The 14,390-nt window shown below is 39.9% G+C and overlaps 1 protein-coding gene and 1 long non-coding RNA gene across 5 annotated transcripts in view; one reads left to right on the top strand and one right to left on the bottom strand.

The window, feature by feature from the left end:
- The window catches only part of FAT3 (FAT atypical cadherin 3), a 401,703-nt gene that overhangs the window by 328,818 nt on the left and 58,495 nt on the right, over positions 1 to 14,390 (top strand). For all 4 annotated transcript variants that reach the window (XM_090134047.1, XM_090134044.1, XM_090134046.1 and 1 more), the window contains 3 exons: positions 7,407 to 7,603; positions 8,498 to 8,651; positions 9,536 to 9,769. In XM_090134047.1, coding sequence (XP_089990173.1) covers positions 7,407 to 7,603; positions 8,498 to 8,651; positions 9,536 to 9,769 — 585 coding nt within the window. The remainder of the gene's footprint in view (positions 1 to 7,406; positions 7,604 to 8,497; positions 8,652 to 9,535; positions 9,770 to 14,390) is intronic.
- Positions 7,619 to 10,305, bottom strand: LOC149920322 (uncharacterized). Its single transcript, XR_016463434.1, has 3 exons — positions 9,830 to 10,305; positions 7,887 to 7,955; positions 7,619 to 7,731 (listed from the first exon to the last, which is right to left on the bottom strand). It is a non-coding gene; the product is annotated as an uncharacterized LOC149920322 (long non-coding RNA).

Here is a 14,390-nt window from a genome sequence, read left to right as displayed (position 1 = left end):
GGATAGAAGGCAGTGGGCAAAAATTACAAGGTTGACAACTCACAGGATAACAGTTTGTATATTTTTTTCTGGAGGATAAGACTTCTGCTTCTGTGTTGGCTATCAAACTGGAAATCACAGTGGGATGGTTTGTAGAGACAGGTGGGATCTTCCAGTTAGCTGTAGAGTGCCTGTTACACATCTCATGTAGTCTCATTCTCAGTGCAGCCAGAAATCCATTCTGACTATTTAAGAGCCTGGATTCAGTTTTAAGTTTCCTAAGGGTTGTTGTGTTTGTGGTGCAGTGTGTGGTAGGATATTAGAAGGAGAAGCAAAGAGCAGACTTGTGTGTTAAGCACAGGATCTGGAGGCTCTGAACAAGGTGCGTTAGCTGGCAGTGTCTTGGTTTCCATTTAACTAAAATTAAATAAGCAATGCTTCATTCTAGTCATTTTGTAATATTTGAAGGAATTTTGAGATGACAAGACAGGAGGTGCTACAGGAAATGCAAATCCTTCGTATTTATAACAAAAATATTTTACTATATCCTGATAAGTAGCTGAAGGTACTCTTTTCTCTTTGTTCTAAAGACTTTTAGTCATCTCTTTTAATTAATGATGCTTTTAATTATGTATTAACCTGTTTTCTTCAGATTCCTATGCAGAAATTGGACTTCTGAATAGTAACAGTAACATATGATTTACAGTTCTATATCCTTCTGTATCTTAATTGGTACCACACTTAAAAATGCCAGATATTTTGGGTTTTTGTTGGGTTTTGTTTGAAAACATTTGATGGCAAAGCCCCAAACTTTCTGCAGTGCCCATTGCACAATTTCTAAAGCTCAGAATCTCCTCTGTCTGAATACATCCTTTGAATTCAGAAGATGCACTTAGAGAAATTAGAGTTTTTCTTAATTAAAATATTAAAACATATTTAAGTGCAGTTTAATTAATGAGTCTATTCACACTTCACTCCAAGTGAACCTTGGGAACTGCACTTGAATATTTCATGGAGTCAGATTAACTGTGTGATTATTCAAATGGTGTCCTTTTGGAGACATTTGGGGCTCTTGTAATTTCCATGAATACAATAAACAAACTGAGGTAAAAGAGGACACTGACAAAAAGGGGAAAGAAGACAAATTATGAGAATGACATTTGGATCCATCAAAACCAGCTTTGTGCAAATGCATCGCTTGGAAAGTAATGCACAGAAAAGAGATGGAAAAGAAAGATGTAGGGGATGAAAGAAAGTGACATTCTGGGTCAGATGTGATTATTAACAAGCACTTTGTGCTTTTTTTAAGAATCACAAACCCTTACTGCATCTTTCTGATCAGCTTTGAAAAGAAGATACATTCTGGTGGATATAACTATTCTGTTTTGAATTCCTTTGTAGGATTGGTTTCCACAATTACTAGCAGGAATTTGCCATTTTCAAACCAAGTTTCATCGGCATTTGATGGTGGAAAAAATTTCTGTAGTTACCGTTTGTTATTTGAGGTTCCGTAGTAAGTGGAGATTTCACAAAGGAAAAGTGTAATAAAATCTTAAAATCAACAGAAAGCTTAAGTGATACAAGTGCGTTTAGGGAGAACAGTACTTTTCTTTTGAAGGCCCATTTGAACTCACTGCCTGTGTAACTTGAGGCAGTTTGACAAGCACCAGGGCTGTGCCAATGTTTAGGTAGGATATTGAGCCATCCTAAAACCTGCTTCATATTACTGAGGCTGAGATGTGATTGGATAATATGAAAAATTACTTCTCAGAAAGAGTGGTGAGGCACTGGCACAGGCTGCCCAGGGGGTGGTGGAGTCACCATCCCTGGAGGTGTTGAAGGGAAGGGCAGATGTCACAGTGAGTGAGATGGTCTAGAGCGGTCACAGGCATGGGTTGATGGGTGGACTAGTTGATCTTAGTGGTTCTTTTCAACTTTAATGATTCCATGATTCTGTGATTCTAAACTAGGAAAAGCCACCAGAAGAACATCAGTTGCTAGGACTCTCACCCTATAAAGTGTTTCACGTTCCCCAGTGCTTTTATTTCGGTGCTGTCAGACATGTAAATGTAAGAAGAGACAAGTGTTTGTATTGGTTCAACTAAACAGAAAGAATTTAGTGCATTTGTTACTTCGGGGAGGAGAAAGGTCTAGTGTTATGTGCAGTAATTACCTTGCTGGGTCAGTTGCCCACTGTGAGCAAACAGACTTGTTTTGTTTGTTTGTTTGTTTGTTAATTTGATATTTGAAATCCTGGCGTTCTGGAGAAACGTGTGCTTAAAGGTTTGGGGAAGACTTGTACTGCAGACTGAAGAACAACGTGCACAACTTCACAGTAAAATGTGAGGACTGAGTTTGTCATTTTGACAGCAACATCTTAAAGTTAAAACTATTGATTTTCTGTTGCACAAATGCCTGGAGTTCTAATTAGGATTTGAAAGTATCTAAACAGATGCATGAACGTAAGAGAGAATCTAAATAAATAAGTTAGTAAATATTCAGTTCTCCCTTCCAGATCAGGATATCGTGAAAACTGACACTGTTGGCTTCTAGTGTTCAGTTCCCTTTTGGCTGTTATAATTCTCTCTGTGTGTGCTTTAGTAATGATGTGTGTCAGGATCTGTTTATTTTGGATCACTGTGTCTCTGCATATCATTTGTATCTAGCTGTTTTCTTTCTTTTCCCAAACTTGAGCTTGATTTGGCTTTGTACTATTTGCTGACTAGGGAGGGAGGGAGAGTATTATTTAAACTTCATGTAACAAAAGATAAAAGATAATGCTGATTCTTTTAGCCTCAAAGCCATTCTGGAAAGTTACTGGAGTGTTTTTTGTAGCTAGCACTTCACTGTTGTGACATTCAAAGCAGAACATAAGAAAACTGCCAACAGATTTTAAAGAATCCATTAATACATGCAGTCAGGAGGCTCCCCTTTAGAAAAGCTACATTATTCAGAGCGAAAAACTAATTAATTAGAACACCCCTAGGATACTGAATCTGCTTACATATATTAGTGAAAAAGTTAATTAATCACTGCAGAATGAGATCTGCATCAAGACATATGTACTCTCACAGAAGTATTGGGAAATGGTTCCCTGAGCCACAGTGGGGATTTTTTTGCCTTTCCTGTTTTTTGAATATTGCCTTGGCATTATTTTAGTCTTTCCAGCTTGTTAATTCTGTTACCTGTATAGTACAGCTTCCTTTGTCTCCTATCAAGAAACTATATAACCAGTCCAGAGAACCGAAAAATGAAGGTAGCATCAGTGAAAAAGCATGCAAATAAACTGTTTTGCATGTGTACTGTGTGTTGCACAGTTCATTCCGAGCAATACTCTTCTAGTAGAGTAAACAGGGAAAGAAAGGGATCTCAGGGGCCATTTTTTAATACATATTCCCAAAATTCCTATGTGTGGTTCTAAAAGTATTTCATTAACAACAAAGCAACAGTGATTTTAAAATTGCTCCAAGCTATTGCAAATGCCAGCCATAAAGCCACAAGCTGATTTTAATTAGATTTTACCTTTCCTCCTTACTTAGCCATGGGATAGCCGTACCTGGAGCATAGAGCTTCACAGTAGCTCAGGACAGTTAATCATTTCGTTTTACAAAAGAAATAATATGCAGGAAAGCACTGATTGATATCATGAAGCTAAATAGGAGTGCTTCAGGCCATTTTTATTAATGGTTTACAACATAAAACTCACTGTGACAAGATTACAGCCTTTTCTAAAGGAGAGTTACGCTTTTTTGTGCTGCTGCTGAACTGAATAGAGGGAATTTAATGTTAATCAGCAGGGGTCTACCTTCTTAGACAGTCACATTAAGACACAAGCCAGTGGACAGATTCTCATTGCCTTGGGTTGCATTCAGCTCTGGCCATCAGTGCACATCAACATACTGTGTAACCCTTTTTAGGAGAAATTGGTTTGTACCACACAACAGGTTAAACAAGGTCTATCCAAGTTCTATGATGATTATTCCACACTGTCATAGAAATTAGTGGGAAAATTGAAATGTGCTTGGCTTTGTGACCTAAAAAGGTGATTTTCTATCAACAGAAAATATCCGTGTTATCCATGGTTGATGAATTGGTTTTGTGCTTTTTATGACTACAGGGCCTTTTATAATTATAATGCGTATCTGACTAATTTTCTGGAAATCTTATTCATTACAACATTGGTTTTTTTGCACAATTGCAATTGGTGCAAATGGCGATGCTTAACAGGGAAGATTTGCTCAGCCTGTCTCAACTTAACAGCTTTCATATCAAACAGAAACCAGTCTATCTTGTCATTGGTAGCTAATGAAAAAGGCACAGATTACAGCCTGTGACCTCTTTTCTGCTTTTTGATGTACAAAGAAGGCAAGAAACGTGCATTACACTTTCTTGCTCCATTTTAAGCTCAGTTTTAAGTTCAGATCTTCTCTTATTTTTGCTAAGAAGATCCCAGGGAGCTGACAGAATTGTGACACCAGAAGCAGCAGCAGTGACAGCTAATCACTTGACAGCAGAGGCAGCTCAAATAAATTCAGCCCCCCAAATGCATTTTTCTATGTTGGATTTGTGTTTTCTTTTTAATACTTACCTACTCAAATATTGAACATAAGCACTAGAGAGGAAGGTTTAAAAACCTCATCTTGCCATTAAGTTTGGACAGATCCACTGACACATGTCAGGACCTTGAATAACTTGTGAGCAAAACCAAACATGGCATGTTTGACATACTTGATCCTGCCACAAGAAAGAATAAGTGTCGTGTCCTTAATATTTCTATACCACTTTTATATGTGAGAAACATGGAAAATAGTTATGAAATGGCATTTTTGTACAGAAAAAAAAGGCTTAATATTGTGAGGAAACAGTATTGGGTTACCTGAAGTTAAAGTTAGCCAATGGAGACTCATGATAGTTTTTTATCATATAATCATCATAGAATCATTTGAGTTGGATGGGACCCTTAAAGGCCCAACCACTTTGCAATGAACAGGGACACCTACAGCTCCACCAGGTGCTCAGAGCCCCATCCAGCCAGACCTTGAGTGTCTCCATGGATGGGCATTCACCACCTCTCTGGTCACCTGTGCCAGTGCCTCACCACCCTTAGTGTAAAAAACATTTTCCTTATATCCAATCTAAATCTCTCCTATTTTAGTTGGAAAACATTTCCCCTTGTCCTATCATAGTGGACCCTCCTAAAGAGTCTGTCTCTTTCTTACAGGCAATTCCTCTAGCGAATGAGTTTGCTATCATTATTTTGTGCCCTGTCCTAATTGTTAAATGTGCAGGTCTACTTTTACAGATATGTTACAAGCTACATTGTGTTATAAATTACATTACAGACTTAGGTTAGATTCTGTTTACAGAGGACTGGCTGGTTGGCTTAAAAGATTGCCTGTCCTGTCTGACAGGGGTGGTGAGAACAAGCTCACAGAGCGGTGATTCATAGAATCATAGAATGGTTTGGGTTGGAAGGGACCTTGAAGATCATCTAGTTCCAGCCCCCTGCTATAGGCAGGGACACCTCTCTCTAGGTTGCTAGACCAGGTTGCTCACAGCCCCGTCCAACCTGGCCTTGAATGCCTCTAGGATGGGTCATCCTCAGCCTCTTTGGGCAACCTGTTCCAGTGTCTCACCATCCTCACAGTAAAGAATTTTTTCCTAATATCCAGTCTACATCTGCCCTCTTCCAGTTTAAAACCATTTCTCCTGGTCCTGTCACTACCTGCCCTTATAAAATGTCCCTCCCCAGCTCTCCTGTAGGTTCTCTTCAGGTACTGGAAGGCCACTATAAGGTCCCCCCAGACCAGCCTTCTCCAGGCTGAAGAGCCCCAGCACCCTTAGCGTGTTCTCATAGGAGAAGTGCTCCAGCCCTCTGATCATCTTTATGGCCCTCCTCTTACCTCTCCAACAGCTCCATGCTATTCTTACGTTGGGGGTCCCAGAACTGGACACAGTACTCCAGGTGGGGTCTCATGAGAACAGAGCAGCGGGGCAGAATCACCTCTCTTGATCTGCTGGTTGGGCTTTTCTTGATGCAACCCAGGATACAGTTGGCCTTCTGGGCTGCAAACACACATTGCCAGCTCATGTTGAATCTTTCATCAATCAACACTCCCAAATCCTTCTCCTCAGGGCTGCTCTCAAGCCGTTCTCCACCCAAGCTCTATCTGTACTTGAGATTGCCCCAACCCAGTTTCAGGACCTTGTATTTGGCCTTGAACTTCATGAGGTTGGAATGGGCCCACCTCTCAAGCCTGTCCAGGTCCCTCTGGAGAGCATCCCTTCCCTCTAGTGTATCAGCTGCACCACTCAGCTTGGTGTCTTCTGCAAACTTGCTGAGGGAGCACTTGATCCCACTGTCTGTGTCACCTGAGATGTTAAATAGCACTGGTCCCAACACCAATCCCTGTCCGGTTTCTACTTGGACATTGAGCCATTGATCGCGATTCTCTGAGTGCAACCATCCAGCCAAAAATGACAGTGGTTTTTAATTCACAGAGCAGGCAGAGGACTGTGCCATTTCAAAAATAAGTGGAAATACTCAGAAACATTAACAAAGAATTGTGCCTGCTTTTATTCCCCATGTCTTTCTGTGTGTGAGATGTCCATCCTTCCTTCCTGAGGATGATGAGGACACAATAGTTCCTTCTTCCAGCCTGTTGTTGTCCCCATGCAATTTAATGATTTGGAAGAGCAACCCTGCAAGGCTCAGTGTCAGTGGTACAGCACAATAAAAAGCTGTTCTGCTTCGATTGCTGCAGTCCTTGCTGGCTCTCTGTGCTCTCACCCTCTGATACATTTGATGTAATTGTAGTGCTTATCTTCCGACTGCTCCTCAAATGACCTCTTGTTAGGACTATTTTAATACTAATGTGTCTTCCTGTGTCATGTAAACTTTTTTTAAAACTAGAATTTTAATGAGCAGAAGAATGGCACAGCTGTATGATAAAGCTTTCATTAGAGGATTCCTTAATAGAACCTACTTCCAGTCCTTGATTGCATAATCAACAGCTAATGAAATTGTCTTGGTAACAAGAGCCGTGGTGTATTACATCCTCTCCCGAGACTAAGTGGAAAGACAATTGTACCAGCCTGAGAGGACTATTGATTGTTCACAGTTTGAATTTGATTGCCCTTAAGGGGAACTAAACAAGAGATCATCTTCAGCTCTGCTAAATGGATTTTGTTTCTGTGGAAAGTTATTGGTTCACTTTCATACACGGCGTTCAGGGGGCAATAAACACTGAGAGCATAATCTCATTACAGACTTCTCGAGTCTGCAAGTTGAAATGCACCTATCCCTGTGAAACAAATGACGACTGTGTATTCCACATCCTCGAAGATGAATCTGTGTTTTTGTTTAAATCAAATGGGAGCTTTGAAGGGATGTCCTTGACTGTTGCATGTTTATTGTCTTATTGCAGGAGGGAATCCCAAAGGGAAGTTTGCTCTGGGACTGGTTCAGAATGAGTGGAAGGTTTACGTAAAAAGGCCACTAGATCGGGAAGAACAAGACGTTTATTATCTGAACATCACTGCCACAGATGGCCTCTTTGTAACCCAAGCTGCAGTGGAAGTGACTGTCACTGACGTTAATGATAACACTCCAGTTTGTGAACAGGTGAGTTAGCAACACCCACTGCAATTGAATACTGTGCTGAAAGTGATGGATTCCCAGTGAATGCCACAGTTGGATTTGCAGGTGTCCATTTTCAGCCTGAAGGTCTTAGGTGAAGGATCTAGAGCATCCTAGAGAGAAGCAGGATGAAAGGGCCTGATGAAGCCAAGGTGAAAGGATGACGGCCTCACAAAGGCAGTAGAATCTAAGCTAAATCCAGCCTTTCTGATCATACCAAGTGGCTAGCAGCCAGACCTAGTAGAAGAGATAGAAGAATGTAACTTACCTTCACATTGTCAGTCATGCAGGCAGTGTGGCCTGACCACTGCTTTCACAGCATCATCCTTCTCTTATTCTGTGGAAAGACAATGTGAGAACTAATATTAATGCAATAGAAAGGTGTGTGCAAAAGAAAAGACACTATGAAAACCCTATTTCCTTAATGGTACTGCTCACAAAATCTTATTTATATATATCTGTATGTAATTATCATCATTACATTATCATCAGTGGACCGTTGTCATTGCAAGTACCGCTCAGAAGAATTAGTCTTTCTCTCTCTCAGTATTGCTGGATGGTGTGATAAAAACAGCTGTCTTCATTAGCACGCTTAACGATGTTTCCATTTCACAGGTGTCAATGAAAGAAATGGAAGACGGAAAATGTGACTGTATTTTATGCCTAACATTCACCCTGTTAAAAGTCATAATTTGGCACTGTTTTTGTGACACCTAGAAGCTTAACACTGATTTGAATTTCTAGGGACATGTTACAAAAAGGAAAATTGTTTCCTTTACAGAAAAATGCACACCAGATAGTTAAAAAAAAGAAAACAAAGTTTGCAGAGGCTATAAAATACTGTTATTGCATAATTTACACTTCTGTTTTTATCTCTAGGTTGCATACACAGCACTTTTTCCTGAAGACATTCCATCAAACAAAGTCATTCTAAAAATCAGTGCTAAAGATGCTGACATTGGGTCTAACGGTGAAATTCGCTACTCTCTTTACGGTCCTGGGAACAATAAATTTTTCTTAGATCCAGAAAATGGTAAGGTGACAAGTAAATATTTTAACATAATCCCCTCAATGCCAGCAGCAACAGTTTGCTTTGCCAGAGTCAGGATATGTTTATTTATCAGTCAGTTGTTCCTGTTTTGGAAGGCATGGAAGAGCACTTCTGAAGCAGAAGTGCTAGATTGCTAGCAGGAGGACTGTGTCTGTTGGCCAGGTTGAATGTTGTATTCAGGGTCATAGAGGCTGATCCTTCTGTTTCCCAGCCAGGCACAGTTTGGTCAGAGATGTGTGGGGCTCTTTTGGTGCAGAAGAAGGGAAGCTGCCAGCACAGTCCTTCTTCGCTTTTAGAGTTTACTTCTTCCACATTGGTCTGGACTTTTTGGTTTTTATAGCATGTGAGAAAAACATTCTTTTTATACCTAAATTTTGTGAGAGAAAGGATATCAGAAATTCAGAGGTGGTTGGAGGTTAAAATGTGTGGAAAAGAGAGGGCATTATTGGCTTTATTTTGAACAGTAGCATTAGAAAACTTTGCAGTTCATTATGGCTACTGTCATCAGTAGATTTAGGGTGTTTCTCTTTATCTTGAAGTCTTTTAATCTTGAGAGTAATGAAAACAGACTGGGAAAACCATACCGTGTTACTCTGTATGCCTTCAAAGGCTAGTATGAGGGCTTGCCCTTCCTGCACCCACTATTTATTCCTGCACCCACTATTAATGCCAGCCTATTTAGTTGAGTGGAGAGGAGGCAGAAGTGAGACAGCTGGGAGTTTTTAATCTGTTGATTGGAATAAGCAAGGCTGTTTCTTCCTCTTTTAAATTCCAGTGAAATATGTGTATTTGGGATATGCCCACTAACAGAAATTAGTGATGTTGCTACAACTGTAATGGTGACTGCTGCTTTCAATCAATTTTAGGTGAGCTGAAATCCTTGGCCCCACTGGACCGAGAGAAAATCCCTGTGTACAACTTGGTTGCTCGAGCTACAGATGGTGGTGGCAGGTTTTGCCAGTCAGAAATCCATCTTATTTTAGAAGATGTTAATGATAATCCACCAGTGTTTTCATCTGATCACTACACTGCATGTGTCTATGAGAATACAGCCACTAAAGCATTGCTAACAAGAGTCCAAGCTACTGATCCTGATGTTGGTAAGTGACTAAAAAGTGAACAAGAACTAGCGTTCAAGAAAACTCTTTAGGTTAGGGCACCTTCAATACTGTTGGATTTTTCGATAGCTGCCTTTCTTCATTCTTTCCTCCTTTTGTTTCTTCATCCTCCCCATTTTTCTGTCTTCTGTTTCCTAACTTGCAAATACTGATGGCTGAGCTTGGTGTGATAGTGCTGCGAACAGAAAAAGCAGTACAGCAGCTGAAGAGGTATGTAGTCTTTCACTCTTCTGATCAGTGGGGGTAAATTCCAGCTTTCTTTCTCCACTGGCCTCACCTCCTTTCTTGAGCTCTGGTTTTGAACCCTTATGTCTTTACTTTAGCAACTACTATAGTTACATGCCATAGGGACCTATATGTGTTTAATCACAGCTTTGCTAGAGTTTTATACTGCTATAACTCCCATTTGTTCCAGCTGGTTACCTTAGCATAAAACTATTGTTGTATGTTGTGAATGTACATTGTAAATGTTCTGGCTGTTGAACCATAGGTCCTTTTCAAGTGGAATAGTTTATAACATGAGGAACTTAACACTGAAATTGAGGCCCAATTATAAATATTTGAAGATTTTATTTATTTTGCGTAGCACGGTGGTTAAACCTGCTAAACATCATATTTTATTTTGAGCTCATTCACTTTATTTGGAATAAATAAATACCACAGTTTATCTTTTTCTTCTTGTGGTTTTGGAGGTGCTTTATAAAAACTTCACATAAAAAGCCCTGCATTGAGTGATAAAAATTTAAGTTTAAATATTTTTTAAGTATAGTTCATGCCGGAACTCTCTGTTACTGATGTTAGTAGTGTAAATATACAGCAATCAGCAAAGGAGCAGCAAGCATTCATTAAAGTATCTATGAAGAGCTGCATTATACGCTTGGTTGAAAAATCACAATTAAAATTTATGACACCATCCTGCAGTGAAGAGCCAATTACTGGTAGTAAACTACTGAACAGTCTGAACACCAAGTGTTGTTTTCCACTGTTGTCTTAATTACCATTTTTCTCATAGGTGAGATGACTTTCAAGGAGCAGGGAGACACAGGGGATTAAAATTGAAAGTTGTCAATAAAAGTTCTTGTTAGCACCAACTTTACATAATAGGATGGTTAGCTTTGAAAAAAACATGAGCTAATTGCTACATCTCCTTTCTGAAACAAGTTAAAGGGAGAGATGTATGTGATAAATGAGAAGGGGGTATGGAGTTTAATGATTAGACCTGAAATCAAACAAGATCGTATGAAAGTGACTATAGTCTCTAAAATAGGACTTTATATTAATTACTGTTCTATTAGTCCATACTAAAATTTAAATCTAATACTAAAATCACCGATTTCCTGCTGCTACATAATGAATAAATTCGGGTAGTGTAATGTTCCTGACACAGAGAAAAAATGTATTATTGATATTCTTGATGAGCTATGAAATTCCTATAGAGTTTTATGCAGAGTTTTCCTGAAAACGAGTGCAGCCTAGAATCATCATAGTAATCAATTTTTGGCATTAAGAACATTTATTTTATAATCAGTCTTAAAATTTTCCCATTCTTCTGCATTGGGATTTGAAGAAGTAGGTACTGTAAGGGTAGGAATATGGACAAAGAGGCTGTTGAGATAAAACTTGAGAGAAGTCACTAAAAATAATTTAATGTAAAATTGAAAATATTGTCAGACACTGCTGGATAATTAAGGCAATTTGTAGATAAAGAGTGAATAGCGTTGTATCTGCTGTATGCTTTTGATGTCTCTTGAAACTCCTGAACTCATTCTGGAAGTCTTCAGTACAGGAACATCCTTTATGTATGTATATATATTTGTAATTTGGTTACATGCTCAGAACAACCTGTACCAGCCAGGTGCACTGAAGGAGAGATATGATTTTTCTTCACAATACTCAGTAAAGGAAATGAGTTGAGCTATTAAGCATTTAACTCAGAGGCATAAAAGTTTGTTTCACATAACTTCTCCATGTAGCAAGGTATCTTTAATGATTGCTTGGAGGAGAAAGAATATACACACATCCCTTTGCTAAAAAAAATGTTACAAACATTGTTATAAAGCAGTTCTTTCTTCCATCTTCATTCTATTGGAAAATCTTAATATATCCAGGAGATAATTATTCCTACTAGCTCACCACCAAAGGGTTTGCATGTGTGCAGACTAAGAAAGGAAGGACAAATGTTAATTTTACAGTTTGTTAGAAGAGTTCACAGGGATCAGGTGGATTTTCCATCTCCCACTGTCTTCAAATCAAAGTGCCAAATTACTCAATTTTGTTCAGATTAGGACACAAAAAGAACTAAACCTGGAGCCTAGTTTGCTATCTGAGCTGCAGCTTCATAGTCATTTGCAGTCTCATGCATGTTTTATGTATATATACAGGGTTGAAGCCTGATATGAGGTGAGGATTTCATAGAATCACAGAAAATCCCATGTTGGAATGGACTCACAAGGGTCATCGAGTCCAACTTCTGGTTCCACACAGCACCACTCAACATTCAAACCCAATGTCTGAGAGCACTGTCCAAACGCTCCTTGAACTCCAGCAGCTCTGGGCCGTGCCCACTGCCCTGTGCAGGCTGTTCCATGCCCACCGCCCCGTGGTGCAGACCCTTTCCCTCACCCCCAGCTGCCCTCCCCTGACACAGCTCCATGCCGTTCCCTCGGCCCTGTCGCTGTCACACAGAGCAGAGCTCAGCGCTGCCCTCCGCTCCCTGTGAGGAGCTGCAGCCGCCATCAGGCCTCCCCTCAGCCTAAAGCTGTATTGCTGAAGCTTTTCTTTCTTTTGTATGGCCAATGGATATTTCTCCATGGGCTGTAATTAAAGCAGATCGTGGTGCTAGCAGGAAGCAAAAAAGTTGCAGTGTTTTCTGGGCAAAGTTTTATGTTTGGACAACTGAGAATTCACATGAAGGACCTGGGTACAGCGACCAGGACACATGGGGCCATGTTGGCCGTCTGAGCAACTGAAGGCCTTCAGGATGTAGCACAAGTATCAAGGGACTCGGCAGGCTTAAGGAAAGGAGAAAGGTTAAGCCAAAAACAAAAATTACCGTATCTTTTTAATAGATAAAGGAAAAGCAGTTATGTGGGTGTGGGTTTATTTTGGTTTTTTGTTTGTTTTTTTTGTTTGTTTGTTTGTTTGTTTTCACAAATGGTCAGAAACAGCTTTTGAAGCTGCAGCGCTTAGGATGTGAGGGAGAAAATGGGTGTTGAAATCCTGATTCAGAGAAGCACGATAAGGCTTGTGGCTCTTGAGACTCCCACAGATAAGTTTATGCAGCCAGGTTATGCAGGTCAATTGTAGTTGAGTTTGTCTGTTGTTCTTAAGAGTTGTGTATAGTTAAAGACTATATGGGCCGAGATTTATGAGACAAATTCAGTGGTCCTCTGATTAATGCCTTTAATGTGGAGAGTTTTAATCAATCAAGTCTCTAATCAGCCTGGCTCTGGGGAAACTAATTATTCAGCTCTTCACGCAGAGTGGCAGAGGGGACGTGGCCTTTGTGGGGAATCCATTTGGCCTCATGCTGTGAGACCTCTGCTTTCTAACCCTGACCTCCTCCATGAAGTGCAGGGGAGCAAACTGTCTGCTTGCTGAGCTGGGTGGAATTGGGTGAGCTGGGGGAAGGAGTGTCATTTGTTTTCTCATCATGGTGGAAAGTTTTATCTTGGATTTGAAAGAAATCCCTTACAAAACTTTTCCCAGCAGTGTTTGACCCCAATGAGTTTTGATGTTTCAATAAAGACTAGGTTTGACAAAAAATAAAATACAATCCCTTACCATGTACATTCATAAAGCAGGTGGACAGGAAATAAGAAATGTCTTTTCTAGGGAAGAATGGTAATATAAACTCTCCTTTAAACTTCAGTCCAGTCTGAAGTGTATCTATTCCCAAGAGAGTGGTGAGGCAAGAACGTTTTATCTTCCATTTTTTCTTTTACTTTCCTTGGGTCAACAAGGAAGCTGAAGAATCAATTAAAAGAATAAAAATGAAATATCTGTCAAAGTAATGACTAAGAGGCAGCAATCTGGGGTATATCAAACAAAACGCTTGCCTGCAGAAAGTGGCATCAAAGTGCTGGTGAGCGCAGCACAGGAAGAAATTGCTCCATTAGGTGGTTCACTGATTGACTGCTTCCAGCAGCATGTGCATGTAATCAGTGAGTCAAAATTTCAGCAATACCAGCTCTTGAAGGAATTAGGGGAACTAGCCTGTTGGGCCACACAGCCAGGCCTGGTGAAGAGTTATGTGCTACCAGGTAAGATTGCAGAGATGCCAGAGAGGAGTACAAGGTGGCCACAACCTGATTCATATTGAATTTTCTGTATTGTGCACAATGGCAAGTAACACTTGAAAATGATGAAGGAGACATTGATTTTGATGTTTGCTGGCAAAGCCACATACAGCAAACTTCTGCTTCATGTATGGTTTGTTTATGTTAGGCAGGTCCCTTAAAATGAGTCTAGAAATTTTTGAAGCAGTCAAGATCTGAAAAAGAAGATAATGAGAACTGAAACATACATAAGAAGAATAACACAGAAATAGGACTGAAGAGTTGCTAAAACCCATCTGCTAGGTAGATAGTTTCGACAGTGAAGC

Source organism: Phasianus colchicus, chromosome 1 (genome assembly GCF_987193195.1).
Source record: "Phasianus colchicus chromosome 1, bPhaCol1.hap1.1, whole genome shotgun sequence".
Taxonomy (NCBI): Eukaryota; Metazoa; Chordata; class Aves; order Galliformes; family Phasianidae; genus Phasianus; species Phasianus colchicus.
The sequence above is the reverse complement of the archived record's forward strand: the minus strand, read 5'-3'. Positions and strand labels throughout refer to the sequence as shown.